Source organism: Camelus dromedarius, chromosome X (assembly GCF_036321535.1).
Source record: "Camelus dromedarius isolate mCamDro1 chromosome X, mCamDro1.pat, whole genome shotgun sequence".
In the NCBI taxonomy this organism is placed as follows: Eukaryota; Metazoa; Chordata; class Mammalia; order Artiodactyla; family Camelidae; genus Camelus; species Camelus dromedarius.
Window position 1 is genome coordinate 34950955 of NC_087472.1, and position 23943 is coordinate 34974897.

At 37.7% G+C, this 23943-nt stretch overlaps 2 protein-coding genes across 3 annotated transcripts in view; one reads left to right on the top strand and one right to left on the bottom strand.

Moving 5' to 3' along the window:
* COL4A6 (collagen type IV alpha 6 chain) overlaps window positions 1-17216 on the bottom strand; it is a 264531-nt gene extending 247315 nt beyond the window's left edge. The window contains exons 1-2 of the mRNA XM_031446146.2: window positions 16956-17216; window positions 16709-16760 (exon numbers count right to left, since the gene is read on the bottom strand). Coding sequence (XP_031302006.2) covers window positions 16709-16760; window positions 16956-16966 — 63 coding nt within the window. The 5' untranslated portion in view covers window positions 16967-17216. The remainder of the gene's footprint in view (window positions 1-16708; window positions 16761-16955) is intronic.
* A 1267-nt stretch (window positions 17217-18483) lies between these two features.
* COL4A5 (collagen type IV alpha 5 chain) overlaps window positions 18484-23943 on the top strand; it is a 196142-nt gene continuing 190682 nt past the window's right edge. For both annotated transcript variants that reach the window (XM_010992394.3, XM_064482925.1), the window contains exon 1: window positions 18484-18910. In XM_010992394.3, coding sequence (XP_010990696.2) covers window positions 18830-18910 — 81 coding nt within the window. In that variant the 5' untranslated portion in view covers window positions 18484-18829. The remainder of the gene's footprint in view (window positions 18911-23943) is intronic.

Below are 23943 nucleotides of genomic sequence, written 5' to 3' on the forward strand. Positions count from 1 at the left end.
CCTTCTTTCTAACCTACAATTTATATTATTGAATGTATAGAAAAACTCAATGGTGTAGTCCTCTATGAAGCCTGGGCAGAGGTTTGTGTTACCCACTTGTACTCTGGACCACCCATGTCATACTCGGTTGATATTTTAACAATAATTCTGTGCCTGCACAACATTGCAAAATGATTATAACTCAATAAAAAACGTTAAAAAAAAGAATTCTATGCCTGTGTGTTAAGACTTGTTTTTGTATTAGAGATGCCTCCTTTACTGTCTATGATTTTTAGTGATTTTTCATTGGCTAGAGCCTTTCTTAAGCCATTATCAATAGTAAATTTGGTTAACACAAGAAGCACCATTGAAGATTTGGAGATCGTCATTCTAAGTGAAGTAAGCCAGAAAGAAAAAGAAAAATACCATATGATGTCACTTATATGTAGAATCTAAAAAAAAAAAAGAAAGATACAAATGAACTTACTTACAAAACAGAAACACTCACAGACATAGAGAATAAACTTATGGTTACCAGTGGGGAAAGGAGGTGGGAAGGGGTAAATTGGGAGTTCGAGATTTGCAGATACTGACTAGTATATATAAAATAGATAAATAGCAAGTTTCTTCTGTATCACACAGGGAACTATACTCAATATCTTGTAGTAACCTATAATGAAAAAGAATATGAAAAGGAACACATATATGTATATGTATGACTGAAACATGATGCTGTACACCAGAAATTGGCACAACATTGTAAACTGACTATACTTCAACTAAAAAAAATTTTTTTAAAGAAGCCCCATTGAAGAGCTTTATAGTTAACTACACCTGAGAAGAGCCCACAGCAGTTCACACAAAAACGAACTCCAAATTGAGACAGTTGACATAGCTTGGATAGAAATACTTTCACTAGGCTCTTGATACTCTTTTTAAATTTAAGCCTTGAACGTTGTCTCACATTCTAAATACTAGTGAGAAACAAGCCCGCAATAATACAATGCATACCATGTCTTATTCTAGACTGAGAAAAGGTGAAAGTCCTTTGTTGTTTGAGTCTTACAGATAGTCAGGATCATGTCATTGACCCATTCAGGGTCAGTTGTTTGTTTGCTTCAAGAAAGAACACAAATTTGTTGGCATTGGAATCCCAGGAATCTGATTTTATGACATGGAATTTGTTGAAATACTCAAAAGGAGATATTTAAATGGAAAATTCCTTCTGTTGAAGATTAAAGACTAGATTCTGTTTTTACTAGTCATCTCTGGTAGTAAATTACAGAGCTGCCAGTTATACAACTTTCTTTATAATAGGGCCTGGTGTAATAAGAAGAAAACAAGACTCTGAGTCAGAAAACCTGAGTTCTAGTTCAGGCTCCTCTAATACCAACTAACTACACACCTTTGGGCAAGTCATTTAATCCCACTTTTATGGCCAGAGGATCACAGAATTATAGCTATTGTGGTATAACTGTAAACAGAAGGAGGTGAGGAAGAGTCCAAGAGAGATTATTTTATTGAAACAAAACTATTACAAGCTAATACCTCTGTATATCAGCAGCATACAACTGCGGGAACACCAAAGAAGAAGAAGAAATTCAAATCAAGGTGGCAAAAACCCTTGCACTGAACAACACATCCTACACATAATAATTACCAAAAAATTATTGGTACAATAATTACTTGGAAGGCACAATAATTACCAAACTAATATGAAGTAGCTCAATTTTTTCAGAAGAAAGTAAACAAGAATGAGCAAAACTGAAGGGAAGTGACTTAGCAAGATGTCCCAGAGAAAGGGATAGGACTAGAGAGACCAAGGATATCTTTTCACAGGGAACATTAAGTAACAGTGTGACTGAATATTTCTAGCTCTCCACCTTCAGGGCACATGGTAGGATTATACTGGCCTCCGACTTGTGTCTGATCAAGGCTGACCAATGGTATATGAAACAAGTGACCTGTGTCACATACAGAAAATAAGATTTTTTGGTAGTACAGTGTGAGACCTCCAGAACTCTTTCCCTCTGCCACAACATAGTAGTGTTCCAGATAGTCCTAGATTGAGGACCCCATAATGTCCCTGAGATAATCCATGATGAACATGCAATGTAAACAAAAAATAAACATTTTTTATTTTAAGCCACTGAGATGCCAGGAGTCGTTTGTTATAGCAGTGTAACCTATCCGATTATGAGCAAAGGACGGCAGTTATGAGGTCAAGCATTCTACCTAACAGAGGGCAAAGATAACTTGGCTGCTTTTCTTGCAGCTGACAAACCTGGGTAAGAGCTTTGGTGCCTTTCAGAGGCTTGGCCCTCAAATACTACAAGCTTCTATTATGCATATGAACAAAAGTATGTCACTGTTACTGGCAGCTAATAGAGGATGTGAAAAATAAAGAGGACAGCTCAGGACAGGGCAGACTCAGGGGACTGGTAACTTGATATAAATCCTTCCTCTCATTCTGTTCCAAGTAAATAGTGACTGAAAGTCATAAGGCTCTTCAATGGCCTGTCCAGGATAACTGGCCGTAGGCCAGTTTGAAGCCAGCAGGTATCCTTCGTAATAGAGTTGGCACCTACATTTGTCAGTCTATTTAGTAGCAGAGTGGGCAAAAAGCTAAACAAACAAGGAAAGGAGAATTACCTTTTCACCATCTGCAGTTCTTAAAGGTGACCAGGCTGAGAGTAGTGTTACAAACTTTGGGGAGTGAAATTTAAAAATATATCCCTATGTAATTTAAGTCTAACTCAACTTCTCCTAAATTATTTTCTCCTAAAGACTCAGGATCACTAATTCTGCCCTAACAGGAAATGTTAATAGGTATAAGGCTACTACTGGGCTAATGAGTAGCACTGCAGGAAGCTGAGGCTGCAGTAACTGCAGGCTGTCTTCCTGGCATGACCTCTGTCCATTCACAACACTTTAAATAGGGGGCTGGGGGATGATGAGATGCAACACAGATACATGAAAATTAACTGCCAATAATAGCTACAATTTGTTGAGCACATGCAACAATCAGGCACTTTATGAACATTATAGCTACCCCTCATCACCATATGAGGGAGGTATTATATTTTTTCAAATGAGGAGGTTGAAGAATGTCAAGAGAGTGCAGAAGCCAAGGCGAGGGAAAGAGTCTAGAAGGAGAAGTGAGTCAAGGGTAAGATGCTACTGGTAGTTCAAAGAGGATAAGGACCGAGAAGCAGCAGCTGAATTTGGTGATGAGGAAGTGACTTTTAATAAATTAATCTCAGTGAATTGGTTGGGGAGAAAGCCAAAATACAAAGAGCTAAGCAATAAATGAGTGGCAGAAAGGGATATGTGCTAACTGTAGACTATTTTTTCATGAAATCTGGTACTTTACACGCAACTTGCTTTTATGCACATAAATCTCATCAAAGCTATGGACCTGTTCCCCAGAAAAGTACACATGCATATCTAATTTTACATACAATTTAGGGTACTTCTAGACCCACCTGAAACCCATTTGGAAACTCCACCTTAGGAATGAAGGAGATATACCAATTTCAAGATGGTTGAGGGGAGGCTGAGAGTGACACACAGGTGGTTTCAACAGAATTTTATTTCCTAAGTTGGGTGATGCTCATATATTCATTATATTATGTTTATTACATTATTATATACGTTCATTATATTATTTTATAAATTATATATATATCAAACACTCCCATTGCTGAAAATATTTCATAATAATTTTTAAAGAGAAAAATGATTATGTAACAGACTTTCTCTGTAGGAAATGCACACTAAAGTATTTGGGAGTGATGTGGGATGAGATTGGCAACTGACTCTCAAATTGTTAAAGAAAAAAAATTTGTAACATACTTGAAAATACTCTGTAATTTTGAGATGGTTTCAAAATTTTCAAAAAAGACAGTAAAAGACACACCACTGAAAAGAAAAAAAAATTGACAAACAAAAATTCTCACACAAACATATCCTCTCACAGGTATGCACAGGGGCATATCAATCTTACAGAGGAAAGTCCACACAGAAATGCATAGAGAGAGCCTTCAAAATAGGGTAAGGAACTGCTGTCAATTTGGCTCTAAAGTACAATGTTTTATGTCAGAACGCTCTTTTCCTCCCTGACTTACAGTCTGACAGGGAAAATATAAACTGGGAGTCAGTGGACAAAGGAGCAGCCATGTCTCTCAGCACCTTTGGCTATCACAGCCGTTAGGGAGAGTGGGACCCTTAAGTGGGGCCTCAAGATGGGAGAGATCAGGCTGAGGGCTCAAAACAGGTGCTGGACATTGAACCAGAGAAAGCTACAGATCTCTTGCAACTTGACCATCGTGGCTTCAATTTTTCCAGCAGTCCCATAGGTAGAGATTTTGGAGGGTGGGTGGGTGGGAGAAATACAATATTTTAATGGAGCAGGCATCTGGGTGATATTACAACTTCTTGAGCAAGGGAAGGATAAAAGCACTGATTTAGAATAATATATAGAAGGGAAGAAAGTAAAGACAAAGACTGTGATTAAAGCTAGAGTGTTCATCTTTATAATAAAAATAAAAAAAAGAAATAAAAATAAACAGAGCAGACCCTTGGCATGTGTATTCATGTTGGAGATAGAGCATACAGGGAGTTATACATATGGGCAATTGTCTGACATGAGAAGAGTGGGCAAAAGACGACCCTGATCACGTCAGTATTTCCCTCAAATAGTACAGCATTTTAGAGCCAAACTCTTCTCTGCCTGGCTTTTAAGACCTCCATAACCTAACCCTGCTCCAGCTGTCCACAGTCATTCCCTCTACTCCTGTGCTTTAGCCAGGTAGCTCTCCTCACTACCCTCTATTCGATCACATTCATTCTTGCTAGGACTGTAGTGTAAGACTGTTCACAGGGTTCACTGCAAAAGGAAACTTGACTGAGGTGGCAAGTGGGAGCTGAAATCCAGACTGCTTGCTGCTTACCAAGGAGTGAGGCTTGGCAGGGAGCTCTGACTGCCTAGAGGAAAATGTTCCATTTTCTTTCTTTCTTTCTTTCTTTTTTTTTTTGGAAAATGTGCCTTTTTCTAATTTCCTCAGACACACTGCACACTGATACTGCCTCCATGCTTCTGCTTCTGCTCTGGTCAGCTTCTCTCTCTGATATTTAATAGGACTACATTTTTAAAAACTGAAGTACAGTTGATTTAAAACGTTGTGTTAGTTTCTGGTGTACACCATAGTGATTCAGTTATACATATATATACAATATATTCTTTTACATATTCTTTTTCATTATAGGCTATTACAAGGTATTGAATATAGTTTCCTGTGCTATACAGTAAGACCTTGTTTTTATCTATTTTATATATAGTAGTTTGTATCTGATAATCCTTAAACTCTTAATGTATCCCTCCCCACTTTCCCCTTTGGTAACCATAGGTTTGTTTTCTATGTCCGTGAGTCTATTACTGTTTTGTAAATAAGTTCATTTGTATTATTTTTTAGATTCCACATATAAGTGATATCATATGATATTTGTCTTTCTGTCTGACCTACTTCACTTAATATGACAATCTCCATGTCCATCCATGTTGCTGCAAATGGCATTATTTTATTCTTTTTTATGGCTGAGTAGTATCCTATTGTATCTGTATACACATCTTCTTTATCCAATCCTGTGTCAGTGGACATTTAGGTTGCTTCCATGTCTTGACTACCGTAAATAGTGCTGCTATGAACATTGGGATATATGTATTTTTTTGAATTAGAGTTTCCTCTAGACATATACCCAGGAGTGGGATTGGTGGATCATATGGTAAGTCTATTTTTAGTTTTTTAAGGAATCTCCATACTGTTTTCCATAGTGGCTGTACCAGTTTACATTCCCACTAACAGTGTACGAGGGTTCCCTTTTCTCCACACCCTCTGCAGTATTTATTGCTTATGGGCATTTTTCTTGTGTGTTTTTTTTGGGGGGGGGGGTAATTAGGTGTTTGTTTGTTTATCTATTTATTTTTATTTTAATGGAGGTACTGGGGATTGAACCCATGACGTCACACATGCTAAGCACGCTCATTACCACTGAGCTATACCTCCACTCTATGGACTTTTTAATGATGGCCATTCTGACTGGTGTGAGGTGATACCTCATCGTAGTTTTGACTTGCATTTCTCTGGTAATTAGTGATACTGAGCATCTTTTCATGTGCCTGTTGGCCATATGTATGTCTTCCTTGGAGAAATGTCTACTTAGGCCTTCTGTGCATTTTTGATTGGGTTGTTTGCTTTTTTATTATTGAGTTGTATGAGCTGTTTGTATATTCTGGAAAATTAAGTCCTTGTCAGTCGCATCATTTGCAAATATTTTCTCCCAGTCCGTAGGTTGTCTTTTCGTTTTGTTTATGGTTTCCTCAGACTACATTTTTAAATCAAAGATAAATCATCTGTCCTGACAAATACAAGTATATTTATAGAGATCTAGATAAGAAAAGTTGAAATCAAGGATGTCCTGGAAAATCTAGGATATGCAGTCTCTGCATTTATCACTCATTTTCCACTAGTCCGTTAAGGCCCAGCACAAATTCTACTTCTTGAAGATTTCTCTAACTACAATCCATACTGACCTCTTCCTTTTTTCTATCCTTACTTCTTCCTTCTTTTTTCCTTCTTTCACCTTCTATTACACTTCATTATGTCCTATGAAGTTTAATGTTGGATTATCACATAATCTGGTGTTTTTAAATAGTGGAAGTATCTCCACAGTTTCAAAACATCTGATTTTAGTTTCATTTAAAAACATATTTTAAGCTATTTTAAACCACCACATGAACCATTCAGATGGTTTACATACCAAACATGAGCACATCAGAAACCATCACTGATTATGCTAATGTGTGCTGCCAAGGTAACAATGTGTATTTATGTGTGCATGTGAGAAAGAAAGAGAATGCAAGTGAGAAGAGAGGGAGAGTAGTGTATGTAGACCTGGAAAGAGGGATTTTCTTGCTATGTCTGTTTAACTGAGGAGTATCCTGAGATGACAAGACAAACTATTAATAAAAAAAAAACACTACTTATTTGAGTACATCAGAATTTTCTCTGCACAGAAATAAACTGGAGACTATGACTACCATAGCTGTCAATTTCAGATTTCATGGTTCTTTTTAGTCTCTTCCTTCTCAATCAGTTTGCAAATAAATAAATGTTAAAAATGTTGACTTATTAGTACTTTGGTTTGGTTTTTATAGTGGTCATATGATATTTTGTTTCAGGTGGGGAAAGGGTCTACTGCTATGAATTTTGAAAAGTGCTCTAATAATTCTTTTTCTTCTTCTTCATCATTATCAACACCAGCACCAATATTGTTATCTATGCGCATGCTCTCAACATCCAGTTGCATTCTAGGTGCTGGTAAGTATCTATGCAACTTAATCTTATCACCAAGGCAAGGTCACATAAATCTTACAAATCCACAGTTGATCCTCATCTTCAAGGGATCTGCTACGCTCACAAACAGAATTTAGAGATTCTAGGCATTTTAGATTTTCTCTGCCAACCCTCTTCCCTCTGGGTGAGGAAAAATGGTCACTCAAAGCTTTACAGAGCAAAGGAGAAATTCCACTTAATGTTCATTCCCTCCGTCAGAGAAAATCTGTCTCCCAAAGGACTAATTCAGCCTCTTGGCCAGAAGTCTTAGACGTTTCTGGGAAAGCCTGGTCTCTCCGAGGTAAATGCTGTTACAGAGCTTTAGGGCCAGGGAATTTTCCACTGAAGAGTACCAACTCCCCCTCAGTAAAAGCAAGGAGAGATAGCGGCAAACTAGCCCTATTGTAGTTAGACTAAGGGGAACCGGGATTTCAAAGATGCCTGAAGAGGTGTCTTCAGACATAATCTTTCATTGGGACCCTGGCTTCCACAGGAGGTAACAAACCTAAGGCAGCAGAAGTAGAAGAGGCTTTGGGGAAACTGGAACAAGCATAACAATTCTAACTCCTTTCCTCTCTTTAGGAAGCTTGAAATACAAATTCAACACATAATTAAGCAATTCTCTGTAAAATATTCCCTAGATGGGCTCATAACCCATATTTTTGTACAGAGACAATCACAGTGAGTGACATAACAACAATAGTAATAATTTTATAGCTAATAATATATTTAGTGATTTAATAACTAAGGCTATAATTAATGACGGAGGCTGTATTTGAACCTAGGAACATTTGGTTCCAAATATGGAGCTCTTTATTTTTTAACTGCACTATAATCCATTAAGGGAAAAAAAAATCAGGAAACAGACCTCCAGACTTAAAACATGGAACCATGTGAGAAAAGATACATACTTCATGGCTTGTCTAAATTTTATAAATCCAGAAGGGGTGGCTGTGGGCCACAGGAGTGAGCCTTCCATGCATAAAGGGTTTGCCAGTGCCGGGCAGAGTAGATAGCCAGAAATAACTAGGATGCCCATCACACTCCACCTGGAGAAATACACTTTAGCACAGGCATTAGGTAAATGCTCTAAGGAGTCAGGAAGCGAATAAAAGTGCAGGGCAGGTGTGGCCCTTTCCTTTTCCTCCTGCCTCATCTCCCACAGTGCTCTGCCTCCCACCCTCCACTTCACACTCCCCATGCTCCAGCCACATTGGCTTAGTACTTGCCATGGTCCTTCAAACAACAGGGGCTTGGCACATAGAAGGCACTAAATAAATATTCATTAAAGGAAGGAAAGAAGGAAAAATAGATGGAGAGACAAAAGGACAGAATGAAGGGGAGACTTCAGAAAAATATTAAGTGGGCCTTACGGGAAGAATTATATGTCCATCTGCAGAGATAGGAGGAATGCAGGGGATGAGAAAAGAAAGGTGTTTCAAACAGCAGGAGAAGTAGGAGTGACTCTGCATGGCACATCGAGCCAACACCAAAAGCATACTGTGGGTCCAAATGCTGGTATGAGAACAGTAACAGGAGACGGGGTTGGATGGGTAGGCAGGGCCAGATGATGATGGGTACAGGGAGCGTGGAGTGGCATGATCATATTTGTGGTTTAGAATAGGCCCTTTGCTTGCAGAGAGGACGGATATCAGGAGAGGGGGTGGGAGGCAGGGGAAGACTGAAACCAGAAGAACGGTTATGTCTGTTGTAGGAGTTCAGATAAGAGATGATAAAATGCCTGAATTAGAGACAGCACAGTATGGTGGGTTTAACCCAAATTCTGCCATTGGCTGGTTTAGTGGTCTTGGATAAATCAGCTAATCTCTCTGAGCTGAGAAGAGTTGCCCCATATATTTTACAGGGTAGTCTTGAGCAGCTAATAAAATAATGTTGAGAAAGTGCTTTGTAAATTTAAAGCTCTAGTAATTATATGTCATTATTAAAGCCGTAGAAAAGGGAAAAAGAGACAAGGGGGACAACTGAGAAACATGACTATTCTTCCAGACATACAATCTACAAAATGAGAGTCTTCTCTGACACCTCCCCTTTTCCCATCTTATATATCTCTTGTCAAAATTGGGAAATACTTTTTAATTTTCCCTCCACATTAAAAGAAATAGAGAATACTTGTTGGGGGATAGAGTGGGGACTTAGCAACTACCTTGTGAATGGTAACTGCACACACTTTATCTCTTCTAATCACCCAACACTTTCAGAAGGAAGATGTCATTATCCCTTTTTTACTGATGAGAAAAGTGAGACTCACAAAGGAAAAATAACTCATCCTAAGTCACAAAGAGGGCTGAGGCAGCACTCAAACGTAAGTCTGATTCCAGAGTTCATTTTCTTAAACATTATACCATTGAACGAGTTTGTTATTTTTTCCATCAAAGCCATTGTTATTAGAAATAACATTTGTAATTCTTAAGACAGATAAGGAAAAGGCAGTTGCTACAGGCCATTAGGAGTAGATCTGTTTACTCACTTGAACGTCAACTATCAATCACCTACTATATGTGTTTGGCGGTATCCTGGACATTGTAAGTATAAGTTTGAAGAGGGCAACATGACATATAAGCAGAGGAATTTCAAAACTGTGTGGTAGGTGCCACCAAAGGGGGCCCAAAGAGGGCCCAAAGAGAAAGAGTAAATTCTTTCCAAAGAGGTCTGGGGCAGCTTCATAGAAGAAATGACATTTTATCTGGGTATTAAAGATTGAGTAGGAGTTTACTAGGTAGAAAAGGTATAAATGGTGGAGAAAGACATCCCAGATAGAGGGGATGGCATATGCAAATAAATGTGAAAGAACATAAAGTGGTTTGGGAATGGAGAGACATTCAGTCTGAAGGAAGTGTAATATACACTTTGAATTTGAGAGGGAGAGGTGGCAGGAAAAACACACTCAGACATGAGGCTGGAATGGTAGCCAGGGCCAGATATTGAAGGCCCTTCCATGTCTTAGGCCAAATAGTATGTATTTTAATCCTGGAAGAAACAAGAAACCAACAAAACTTTTAAATCAGGTGATAATATAATTAGATTTGTTGTTAGTAAAATAACTCTGGTGGCAGTGTAGAGATTAGAATGGAGTCAGGAGGTAGGAAAACTGTTAAGAGATTATTTATATATGATGATGATATTTGGAACCGTGAGAATATGAGTAGAAAACTAGATTCTGCAGATTTTTGGTAAAACTAATGGAAGTTGGTGAAGATGGAGATTATGAGAGTGGGTGTCTGATTCTATAGTTTCTTGCTTGAGACTGAGTGGATGGTGATGACTTTAATAATGATAAAAATGATAGCATGTTGGAGTGTCATGGGAAGGACTAGAAAATATTTTCATGTTTGGATACACTGTGTTTTGGGGCAATACAACACAATAGTTGGCACTGGTTGAGTGCTTATACTAAGCTCTAGGCACCATTTTAAATGCTTTGTAGGTATCAACTAATTGAGATAAAATGCAAGGGATTAGTAGGTAATTGGAAATAAAGGTTTGGAGCTAAAAAGAGACATCTGGGCTGGGAATATAAATTTGATAGTCATCAATGTATGGGAGGCATAGTTAAAATTGTTGAGGCAAGAAGAAGGCAAAACATAAAATGCAGAGCAAAACCACCATTTTATGACCAGTGAGTGATGAAGATGGTAAGTTCCATGAAAGCAAAGATCATGCCTGACTTGTTCACCACCGTGTCACCAGAACCAGGCATATTATTTAGAATACAGTGGTTGCTCAATGAATAAATTTTGAATGAATGAAATTAAAATATCAGAGAAGTGTAAAGAGAAACAATGAGATCATTTTTCAGAATGATTGGAAAATGCCAAACACTACTGTAAAGATGTCAGATAGAATGGGGATTGCAATGAAACCACTGGGCTTGGCATTAGGTATCCCTTAGTAACTTGAAAGAGGGCAATTTTGGTGGAATAGCTTCAGTCTAGACTGTAATAGGCTAAAGGGTAAATGGTTGTTGAAGAAGAGTAGACAATGACCAGGAATTTGGTCGTAATGTGATTGAGGTGGTTAGAGTTACAGAGGAAAATGAAGCCATGGTTTTTAAAATTTTATTTGTTTTCATAATGGTGGAGACTTCAATATTGTTTGTAGAGGGAAAAAAAACCCTAGAAGAGGGATAAATTCCAGATGGTAAGAGAGTGGATAATTGTTCTTAGCTAATTTTCCATCACTTTTTCCCCTTGGGCATGCTTCTCACGTCTTCTATTTATATTTAGTTAGACTTTAAAACAAGTTAGAGCCTTACGATCTGCTTCATTAGGACATTTAGTCAGCTTAAAAGGACTTGGTAATTTAATACAGCATGGTGCTTTCCTAATGTTTTTCTATATGTGTGTATGTCTTATCATCTGCACAAGATAGGGCAAATCTATATTCCAAACATGTTAGTGAAATTATGGAATTATGCTTATAATTGAGGCAAGCAAAAACCAATGTATATTGATAATTAAAGTCAATCTATTTGTTTCATTATTATATTAATGAAGTAATTAGGGGAACAGCATACTTTGCTCCTGTGATCTGCCTTGACTATCTATGATCTTACAGAAAATCGGGGCATGTTTACTGGAGACTCCATACTATGCCTAAAATCTAGAAGACTGTTGGCACTTGTAGTCAATACAAATGCCCTAACACCTGAAGAAGCGTTAGATGGTGACAATTTGTTTACTGTAAAAGCCAATTGCATAACTAGAGGGTTCTTTTTCAATGTCATAGATTACTTTGGCAGTCTGGTGAAGCCTATGGACTCTTTTTCAGAATACTATTTTTAAACATATTCAATAAAATACATGAGATCACAATAGAAACCAATTATATTGAAATACAATCATCAATATATATAATAAAACAAATTTGTGATATAGTAATATATCTATCTTCTTCTTTAGTAACACATTAAACAGTATCTATTTCCTCTTTTTACTACATTAAAATGTTTCTTTTGACCTGTCCATAGTGTAACTACATTATCATCTATTGTGTTACTTATATATGTAGTTATTTGATGGTTCACTTGATGAGGTACTCATACATATATATCAGTATCCCTAGTCATCCCAAGATAGATATTCTATGTCCATACATACACACATATGTATGTTATATATCGCAATTAGTCATAGCTAGCCGATATTGGATATTTGCTAGTAGGTAAAGCAAAAGACTACTTTAATAATTCATATTAAGAAAATGAAAAGATAAGCCATGGTCTGGGAGAAAATATTTGTGAATTGTATATATGGTAAAAAAAAAACTCGTATCTAGAATACACTAAGAACTCTTACAATGCAACAGTAAGAGGACAATCCAATTTTTAAATGGGCAAAAGATTTGGCTAGACATTTCTCCAAAAAAGATAAACAAATGGCCAACAAGCACTTGAAGAGATGTTTAACATGGTTAATCATTAGGAAAACACAAATTAAAAGCACAATGGGACACCACTCGACATCCGTCAGGATGGTTATAATGAAAGTGACAGACAATAACAAGTGTTGACAAAGATGTAGTGAAACAGGAATTTTCCTACACTGCTGATGGGAATGTGAGGTGGTACAGCTACTCTGGAGAACAGTTTTGCAGTTTCTTAAAAGGTTAAATATAAAGTTTTCATACAACTCAGTAAATTTATCTAGTCAAGAGAAATAAAATTTATGTCCACAAAAAGATCTGTATGTTAATGTTCATAGGAGCATTGTTTATAAAAGCCAAAAGTGGAAAGAGCCCAAATGTCCATTAACTGGTGAATGCATAAACAAAATGGGGTATATCCATAATGGAATACCAATGCTAAATACCAACACCAGTACTAAAAATAAAAGAGTAAAGTACTGCTACATGCTACAATATGAATGACCTTCAAAAATACTATGCTCAGTGAAAGATGCTAAACATAAAAGATTATACATTATATACTTCTATTTATATGAAATGTCTAGAAAAGACAAATCTGTAGAGATAGAAAAGTAGATTCATGCTTGCCTAGGGCTGGGGGTGGGAATAGGAATTAACTAAGCGGATATGAAGGATCTTATTGGGGTGATGAAAATGTTCTAAACCTGGATATAGTGATGGTTGTACAACTGGGTAAATTTACTAAAAAAATCACTGAATTGTATACATAAAATGGGCAAATTTGTGGTATGTAAATTATATCACAAGAGTTGTTAAAAAAAAAAAAGAAAGAAATCCTAGAGACATCCCAAACAAGACAAATACTTCTCTTGATCCTTAGATTAGGAAGGGATTTTCTCCATCTCTGAAAAATCTTACCCCATTCATACTCTGATGACTGTGATTATGACTGAAAATCACATTGGAAAGGACCAATCTGAGCAAGTTACAACTTTCAGAAAAGTTTGTATTTCAATCAGACCTTGACTGGAATGTGGTTAAAGGCACTTTACCTGTGTTCCACGCAGAGGGGATAATAGATGTTTTCTCCCCTTTGCCCCTTCTTCCCCACTCAAATAACTCTCCCACCAGGCTCTGACTTTTAAATATGCTTGGTTGTATTAGAGTCTTTTGTGAAAGCAGATCTGGGGCAAAGTGGGAAGAAAACAGAAGGGCCCTGACTAATTTGGGAAATATTTTAACTCCTAACCGTGTTGGCCTATGGTGAGATATGGATCTTTCTAGTCTCTTCTCTACCATGATACAGATAATAATTCATCATTAAATATTCTATCCTTCAAGGAACATAATGACCACCATTATCTGAGAAAGGAAACTCCTACAGTGTTAGAGGCTACATTAAATGAATCTTTGTGTGCTGGGCCTTAGGCACTTAATGACCAAAAAATGATTATGGATATCCTGAAATTTTAGGCTGTATCTCATTCAGATAAATTGTGAAAATTTTCACATGAATGAAAATAAGTACTCTATTAAAAGAAATTTAATGAAAACTCATTATTTAATCCTGGCTTTTAACATTTAGCTTTCCATCCCCTCAAAAGCACTGCTTTATAAACTTTGACAAAGAAACAACTCAAAAGCACCTAAATGACCCTATCTTAAATGCTCACCAACATTCCATTATTGGCAATGTAACCCTCCCAGTGAAGAGACTTTCTCATAGTGAAGCACAACATAGTTCCTGTCAATCTCTTTATAAATCATTTTTCATTAATATAAGTCAAAAAGGTACAGAGAATTCAAATGTTCAAAATCATCTGACAAGTCAAAAACATTACAAAGCTGGAGGATAAATTGGAATCGGGAGTAAAAGATGAGAAGCAGCCAATATAGATGAGAATCCAGTACAAAGAGTACAAAGGAAAAAGCTCCCGTCAGAAAAGTCACCTTCTGAGAACTTACCCTGATATTCTCCTCTTTCTCTTTGCCATTTTTCCAAAAATTAAAAATTAGCTTTACAATGTCAAAGATACTATGCAGAAGGAAACAACAAGGGAAGGAAGCAATTATAAACTTAAATAAGGCAAAAAAATAAAGTATTGTCAGTGCATCTCAAGGTTTATTTTAATCTTACGAGGGTCAGTCACACTGACATAGCAGGTAACATTGTAAAACAATGGGACAGAGTTTAAAATCTACACACCAATGCAGTTCTTGATTTTGGAGCCATGCTTCAGTACATCTATGAAATGAAGGCAACATCCTCTAGTGAATTTTTAGGATATCAAGTGATAGGATGCAGTGTTTGGGAAGACTCCAGCTATACAGAATGGTTTGTCAATGCTCTTCCCGAAAGTACACTGAATACAACCAGCCAGAGTTGGAAATAAAGGTTTTACTGGAGGGGATTCTGCCCAAACATGACATTTTTACAAGTGGCAAGATTCCTGGACAAATTGTTAACTAATCAAAACCTGGTATTTTCAATAAATGTAGTATTGAGCCTCAAAGTAACACAGAACTAAACTTGTATACTAGAGGAATCAGACCGGGAAGTGTGTAGAACCTTAGATTAATACTCCTGCTTACAAAGTCAAGAATTTATTTACATAAAAGCTGATATTCTGAGTTAAGAGGTCACAAAATGTTAAAAGTCAAGTTTTCTGGCATCATCTTCTTTTCATAGAAGTCATTTCACTTCATTCTGATATTTTCTTAAAGTCATATACCAAGACAAAGTAATCTATTATTTTCCCATAAAAGTATTAGGTAATTTTATTAGGTTGAATTAAGTATGGCTCTATAAATACTATTTTTAAATATTTAAAGTGTTAAAAATAGAGCCAATCAGTTGAAAATTGTCAAAACCTACAAGGTAAATATTTGGAATATATATTTACCTGTCACCTATATTATATATATACATATGCACACACATACACACAAATACACACATATACAGATACACAAATATAGTACATACATGACTTTGGCTACTATTAAGAGTTTTTTTTTAATAAAGCAGTGAAATAGTACTCAACAGTTGAACAACTTCATATTTGAACTCAACAGTTAACTTTATTTCTGCCGGCATAAGTTGCTAGTAAGCCTGGAAAACTGCAGCATCTCTGATTATTCAGGTCACACTCCACCTTTGGTAACTTATCCTAGTAATTCCATTGGAGGTCTCTCTACTTTCTGGGATCCATTAAACTTTTCTTGACCAAATGTCTACAGGAATTTCTTTGCCTGCATTCCCTAGCTGATTCTATGGATAATGTCTGAACAGCCTATGAAATGTTAACTTTTAGAATTTTTTTTCCTGTTCTAATCACTTTAACTTTTAACTTTCTGATGACACAGAAAACCAGTAAAAGGAAACATCAAGCAGAAACTGAACATCAGCAGAGGTATCAGTGCATTTCAGGGGGTTAAAGACTCCAGATGTTGTCACTTGGTACTTACTGTCAAAGGACTCACAAGAAAATACTTAAGTTTAACTTCTATAACATTAGCGGCACTTTCAAGTCTCACTACTTATGTTCTCCTTCCACGTTCAAACTTGTGTGCCAATTCATGTTCTTGTAGACCAGGGAAATTTACATTTCTTTTGCCTTGGAGACTGATGCAGAGAAAGGCATCAGATGTCAGTCATCTTAAGTCGTCCCAGAAGAGGCTCAGAAATCCGTGCCTCTTGTATCTTCTAGTTCTATATTCATAACCCCTTACAAAGTTTTGGGACAGAAAGATGCCTGAGTTCCAAAGGCGTTAGCCTGACACTGTGCTATTCCTCTCTAAGAACCCCATTAACTCCCAATAGAAATGGGAGTGATGTGAACTCCGATTCCTGGTGCAATCCTCTGTCATCCCCTAACACAAACACAAGAGGTGGGATGGGAAGAGGGTCAAAGGAGGAGGACGGAAAGGGGTCGGGAGAAGAGACTCACCGCTCCTGCCAGTTCCTCGGTCAGGCACAACGTAACCAGGAGCAGCCACAACCTGAAACGAGAGGGAGGGTGAATAACATGGGCTCTCTAGGCTGCGGGGTCCTGCGTCTGTCCATAGACCCCCAGACTCCTTTTTGCTGCCTGTCCCCACTTTCTCTGCAATGACATAAGTATAAGTATAGTCCCGGTCCGGCAAAGTAGCCCAAAGTAAGAAAGAGGAGGGGAACTCGGGGCAGCAACAGCTCACCCAGGGTGCATGCTTGCGGCTCCTCCGGAGCTGGGTCCCGGGAGACTGCTAAGCGGCTCCGCGGCCGCGGTTCATCGGGCTCCGCTGATGCTTGGAGGCTGTTTCCTTATTCAGGAGGATGGGGTAAGGGGGCGAAGTAGCTCACTTCGGAAGAAACTAAACTCAGCTTCTAGATAAGAGGTGACTCAAAGGGAAACACGGTCAGCGGTGCTCGCTACAACTTGCCGCACTCAAAAGATAGTTCCATGCACCAGGAGAGGAAGGAATGGAGGGGAAGGGGGCGGGGCTGTCTGCTGTCAATCATCCCCCCTACCTTGGGCAGCCGGCCGTCTTTCCCACTTGCAGGCACCTCTACACAGAACGTTCCCACGCATCTCCACAGCTTCATGCATAGACCAATACACTGAGATGTAAGCAACTATGCATCATACACTTCCTTAAACCACTGTTAACTGTTACACATACACAGATTAAGGCATAGACATAGATAAATGGGCCCCACAGTGCTCTTGTACACTTGCCCAAATGTACACAACACTCATTCTGACTGTATACTAAGCTCCTGGGGTGGTGGTGATTTCTGGAGCTGCAAATCTACTCTAAACTGAGTAGAATTTAAGGATAAGTGGACCCCTATGAAATAAGTCCAAAGCCTTGAAAGATTCTAAAGTGGTAAATTCTAGTGTTTGAAGTAACAACTGTTCTGGAGAATTCTTCAGGAAATCCCTGAAAGAGCCTCCAAGGAGTCACATGAAGTATTTTCTGGGCCTTTTGGTGCTTAAAAAAAAACTATACCTCAGAATTATGAAAGTAATGGTCTATTTTATTTGGGAGACGTCAATTCAACTGCTATTAACTCGGGGTAAATATTTCCAATTAGGTGTATTAATTATGGCATTCAACATAACTAAATAAAAAGATATGACTGTACTACAATAACATTCAACCACATAATAATTACTAATATGTACTGAACGCTCCCAAATCATATAGGTATATAACATACATAAGTCTTCACACACATACACATATGTTCATTTTCTTAATTCTCCAGTTCTAAGCATATATCTAATTTTATATATATATATTTATATATTTCTAATATTTGCACATTCTCCGTTGTATGTAGAAACTGTCTTGCGAACAGGTGGAAGGCAAATAACCCCACCAGCCCTGGGAGCAGCGATAAAAATTTGTTTCTAATCATTAACAATAAAAAAGAGCCGTTCTTCTGAGATCCATCCGCTAAAAAAATAGTCCCATCTCAGGTCTATTTGTAATTGGTTTCGGTGCTCACACCAATGAGAGTGGGACTGGGCAGGAAAGAGGAGTATCAACGGAAGGTGCAAGTGAACGAATAGAAAAGCTTCCCGGTTGGACTCAGGGTGCACAGTCAACTGGTCTGGAAGTTTCCCTCCTCCAAATAACTGAGCGTCACTCCCTCGCAGGTTGCTGGTGCAGTCTAAAGCAGTGGCGGAGTGATCCTCGAATTCCCCAGTGCTGGTGGGGAGGGGGCGGTGCGGGGGAAGAGAGGCAGGAAAGTAGATCTGTGGGACTTGCGCGAGGAAAAAGTTTGCAAGTCTGGACAGAAGGGAAAAGTGCTCCCGAGAGACCGGCTTTGGGGAGGGGAGGGGGGAGGGAAGAATAACTGCTGCTGCTGCTGCTGCTGCTTTTTTTTCGTTTCTTTTTTTTTTTTCTTCACTCTTAAAAAGCTTCTTTCTCCTCACCCAAGACGACCGGCACAATTGGGACACCCTCGCTGTCCCTCTCCGGCTCTAGCTCTCTCCCTATAAACCCTCAAGATTATGTCAATTGGTCAGAGCAAGCCGGGGATTTCGTGCGGGTGCTGAAGGAGCTGCGGGAGCCGGAGAAGAATGAAACTGCGTGGAGTCAGCCTGGCTGCCGGCTGGTTCTTACTGGCCCTGAGTCCTTGGGGGCAGCCCGCAGAGGCTGCGGTAAGTCCTTCCTCCTACCCCCCCACCCCATCACCTCGCTCTCACGCTAAAATCACTTTTTTGTCCCTTTACCTTCCTTTCTCCTGGGCCTTGGCTAGGGAATTCAAGTTTGCTTTCACTTGTTTAGGGAGAAACATTATTTACAACGCTAGTATTTCAAGCCTTCTGAAGTCCAAGGGAGAGGTTTAAGCGTTTAAAAATAGGGCTGCTTGCTTTCCTGCAGCTAGCTGCTCTGGGGGCAAGAGCAGAGCCTGGGGTGGAGGATGCATGTTAATAGATCACTAGACTCTGGTGGAGATTTAAAACTTTTCCTCCCTACCCTCCGCCCCCGGCTGTTTCCCTACCTGCCTGCGAACCTTTTCACTAGTTGTACCCAATCCACGCACTCTTTAAACTTTGTCTATAGTTTAATGTTTTGGCTTTTCTGAAATCCAGCTTCCACCAAAGTGTTAAGCGCACCCGTAAAGTTCTTCCCTTTTGCCCTTTCCTTAAGTAACATGAACTTCCTCTCACCTCTGATTAGTAAAAAGCTCTGTAGAGACTGTTTCCCTCTTGACATCCTTGTTGCAAATGCTCAGGTAATATACCAAGAAGAATGAGGGAAAGACGGATGGATTCAGGCTTCAGGTCTTCTGCGTCGTTTTTTTTTTTTTTTTTAAAGTGCTGGGTTTTTGTTGTTTACTTTTTTTGACTCCCTAAGGGACCTGAAACAAATTGAGAATTTGCCCATCACGTATTTAAAGGAAAAGAATTATCTTTTTTTTTTTTTCCAAAGGAGATGATTGTTCTGGTTTAAAGGAGAGTTAGAAAGGAAGTACATGTGAAATGATAGAGCAAAAAGTTCCACTCAGTTTTAGGAATGTAGAATAAAATCCCAGTATATTCCCTAGAAGGGTATCTGGGTAGTCCCTCCCACAGTCCTTCTGGGCATGAGAGGCAGATTTAAAGGAATGAATGGCTTTGTCAGAGAAAATGTTCTCCAGCCTGAAACTCATCTCCTTAATTTCACTTAACCTCTAAAGAATTACATGTGTGACAGATTATTTAAAAATTATATTTGTGTGAACATAATGGGTGGTTTTAAAACACTTTAATATGAGATCATGGCTTAGGCCTTCACATGGTTGAGTGACTATCAATTCTTTATATGCAACTGCTGTGTTATAGCTTATCTGGGTCCACTTTTAAGCTAGCTGTCTAGCTGTTTTATACACTCAGCATGCCTCAGATTACATTGCCCTCCTTCTATCCTCCGGAAAGTGTGTACTCAAGGTATGAAAACTAACTTTCATATTACTCTAAGCACAACATGATTGTGATGGCAACTCTGCTGGAAAACCATGCATATCAAATATTTTAATTACACTTGCCATAATTTTTCTTCCGTCAAAATAGATGATATAAGACTGCTTTTTAGATGCAGATCATCTTAAGGGCTAAGGTGCAGCCACTCAGTAGGGCTACAGACTCTTGGATAAAACTACAATTGTGTTGTTGAAAATAGTTAATTTTAAAAACATCTTCTTGGTACTTACCACTTATGGCATTTGTTTGACCCGGGGCAAAGATTTTGTGGATGTTTGATTAAATATTTCTCATTTTTTTCTTTTGACGTTGCTATTAATAAATATGCACTAGACACTGATCATATGGGTATGTATAGCAATACTATACATCAATTTATATTAAATCATTTTATGTTAAAATGAATCTTCTTTTTATGATTGACAAAACTTGGGAGCAAGTTTGTTTTCTTGGATTCTAACGATTGAGTGTCCATGAAGAAATTACAGAAGACATCATATAGTTTTTTTCTGTTTTCTCCTATATAATTTTATAGAACATTTTATATCCCATTTCCCTGTCATTAGTATATTGTGCCTCTAATAAAACCGGAGTTTGTTTTTTCTGCTTCATACATTAATATCCTAGTTAGATGAATGTTTTAATCATCTCAAAGATATGAATGGTATCTGCTCTCCATACTAGTGCTGGAGATACTGGTGACCTTCTCCAGAGTAAACTGGATGGTAGTGAGGCTGCTTGTTGACTGAAGTAGTCTAGTACTTTTAACCAGGAAGAACATTGTTACATAAATTGCTTTAATTTTTCATAGTTAAGTGATTCATTTATCTCTGAAGTCATGCCATATTGGGATATCACAAATATGTGGAAGATTTGTTTAGGTAGAGCATTTATTAGGTAAAATAAAGTAACTCTTATTCGGAAAGGTTAGCAGTAAGGGAGGAAGGCAGTTTTAGTAGGGAAGATCAATTCCACTGATGGGAATAATGTATTTTTATGTAAAGGTAATTATACCTATACTGAGTCAATGTCAGTAGTATGTACACTTAGATTTATGGATATGGTGTGTAAAATTATACTGCCCCTACTATACAAATATTAGTAAGTTTTGTGTGTGTGCAGTAGGGTGAACAGGTTTCTTATGTTAAGTGTATACTGTCTGCCCTGTGACTTGTGGCAGCAACTCGTTAAGGGTAGTAGCGTGGTTTGTGGCTATAGAACAGTTTTTCCGCCCAAGTATACTGCTTTATAGGAAGAATTTTTCAGCATTGTTCTCATAACTTAACATTTTTGACTGTTTACTATGTGCCAGGCACTGCAAATATGGAAATATACATTAGCATATTTAATCTTCACAACAGATCTACGAAGTATAAACCATTGTTATTCCCACTTTACAGAGCAAGGAGCTACAGATCATAGAGGTTAACTAACTTGCCAAAAATCACATAGTTAGCAAGTTGTGGAGCTGGAAATTTGAATCCAGGCAATTTGACTCCAAATTCTTTACCCTTAACAACTGTCCTATACTGCCTCCTTTGTATGTGGTTTATGGAGATACATTTGCTGTTCAGAGTGTTTGGATCGCCACTATTTTTTTTTTTTTTTGAATCGTGGGTAGACACAGGAGGTGAAATGGAAAATATAATGGGGATTACATCTCTTCCTGCTGATGTTAGGAGAGGCAGCATGGTATAATAGAAACAGCTTTGGGCTTAGAATAAAAAGATCAGAGTTTGATCTCTATATGTCTGTCTATTTATAGAGAGAGTTTAAAAGCAATCTGGAAGCAATTGCTTGCTGCAGATTGTACGGTTTTATACAATCACATATATAAAAAGTTAGATTTATAAAACAAGTGTAATTTGTGGTAGATGATTATTTTGAAGAAAGATTTGCCTTATTTTAGTCAGTTTCCGTAATAATTTTAAATGTGCTGAACTTTTCAGGAGCATGTCTATTGTGGTAAAACAGGGTATGTGTATATGGTAGAACACTTCGCTTACTTAGTTTTTTTTGTTTTTACCAGTTTACCCACTCATCATGTCCAATTCTATTCACTCAACTATCTCTAAAACTTTAGTCTTGTACGTATATCTGTATATATATATATCTGTCTTGTGACTGTGTAAGAGTGTACCTTTTTTTCCCATGTGTTTTTACTTGGCTTTTGATGTATGTATATGCACCACATGAGACTCTTTACCTTGAATTAACCTTGGTAACTTGGTTAAGGTTGTGTCTGCCAGGTTTATCCACTATAAAATCAGTTTTTCCCTTTGTAATTACAAAGCGAGTAGATTGTAGGACTATGTGGGGCAATATTGTGAGACGTACATATCTTGTTTCTCATCATAATTTTGCCCTCTAAATTTAGTATCTATTGAGGATTCTGGCCTTAATAATTACTGCTGTGATATTTGCTAAATGGTGATCTTCGATTTTCAACATTTTCTGCATTTATTAATTGCATTCTAATGAAATAAAGAACTTTACCTTCTCTGCTGTTTATTGTTATTTATTTGTATTTATTTATTTTCTTAGTAATTTATTTATACCAGTATGGATTTATGGATGTTTGTTTTATTCTATGAGTTACAATAAATTATGCTACTTTTACTGTTTCCTGAAATTACCTCAGATTTGGCCAATAGAAGCCTGTTCCAGTTGGCTCCTGTGTCTTTTCAATGTGTTCCCAGAATTTTTTGAGCATTCTTTTACATTCTGGCATTACAAGATATTCCAGATTCATTTTCTCCTTTCTCTGCCCCAACCCTGAGATAGCTGTTTTTCTAAGGAGCTCTGATTCTTCTTATTGGATAATGGTTTTAGAGATCAAGATCTGGGTGCTCGGCCGGCTCGCTACTGATGGGGTGTCATTGCTTCTAGGCCTTCTCAGCAGACAAAACTAGGGGATATATGTATATATACACAGACACATACCCACTTCTGTATCTGTTTCTTCCAGTTTCTCTTTGTATGTGTATATATATATATAGTAAAAAACATTAATTTGCATTTATATCTCTGATTCAAATCTGAGATCACAGAATAAACATGCATCTTTGATGTTGTGGGATCGCATTGCTTTCTAGTATCTCTCCTAAGGCATGTTTTGTGGGCTTTGTAGAGATCTAATACAGAGTCTTTTAGAGATTGCCTCTGGAGTCAGACCTGGAATTTGACTGGAAGATATGTGACCTGCAGCCAAGAAGTAACCACTGAACTTCAATTTCCTCAATACCAAAAGGGGGCCAGTGGTACCTATGTCACAGATTGTTTTGAGGATAAAATGAGAGAAGTTACGTAAAGCATTTAGAATAGTACTTGGCACATATTAAATGCTTAGTAAATTTTAGATTTCATTATTGTCATTGCAAACTATTTATTGACTTGCCATTTCTTATTGCATTGACTCAGATTCTCTGCCTGATTTTCAAGATCTGTCATGATCTTTCCCTTCATTCAACTTTATTTTTCGTTACATTTTACAATATACTCCCTCCATGCTACCCTAGGTGAACTTTCCTATAATCCCTTGAGCACTACATACATGTTTTGGCTCTTCATCTTGATTAGAATCCTAAGGATCCAAATCTTTCCTCAGTTTTAGCATAATGTTTACATTCATTCAGGAGATACTTATTCAGCAACTCATAAGTAGTTAAGAATTACATGTATGTTGTTCTGTTTCCACCTTGATGGATATGTACTGTGCACAGAATCAT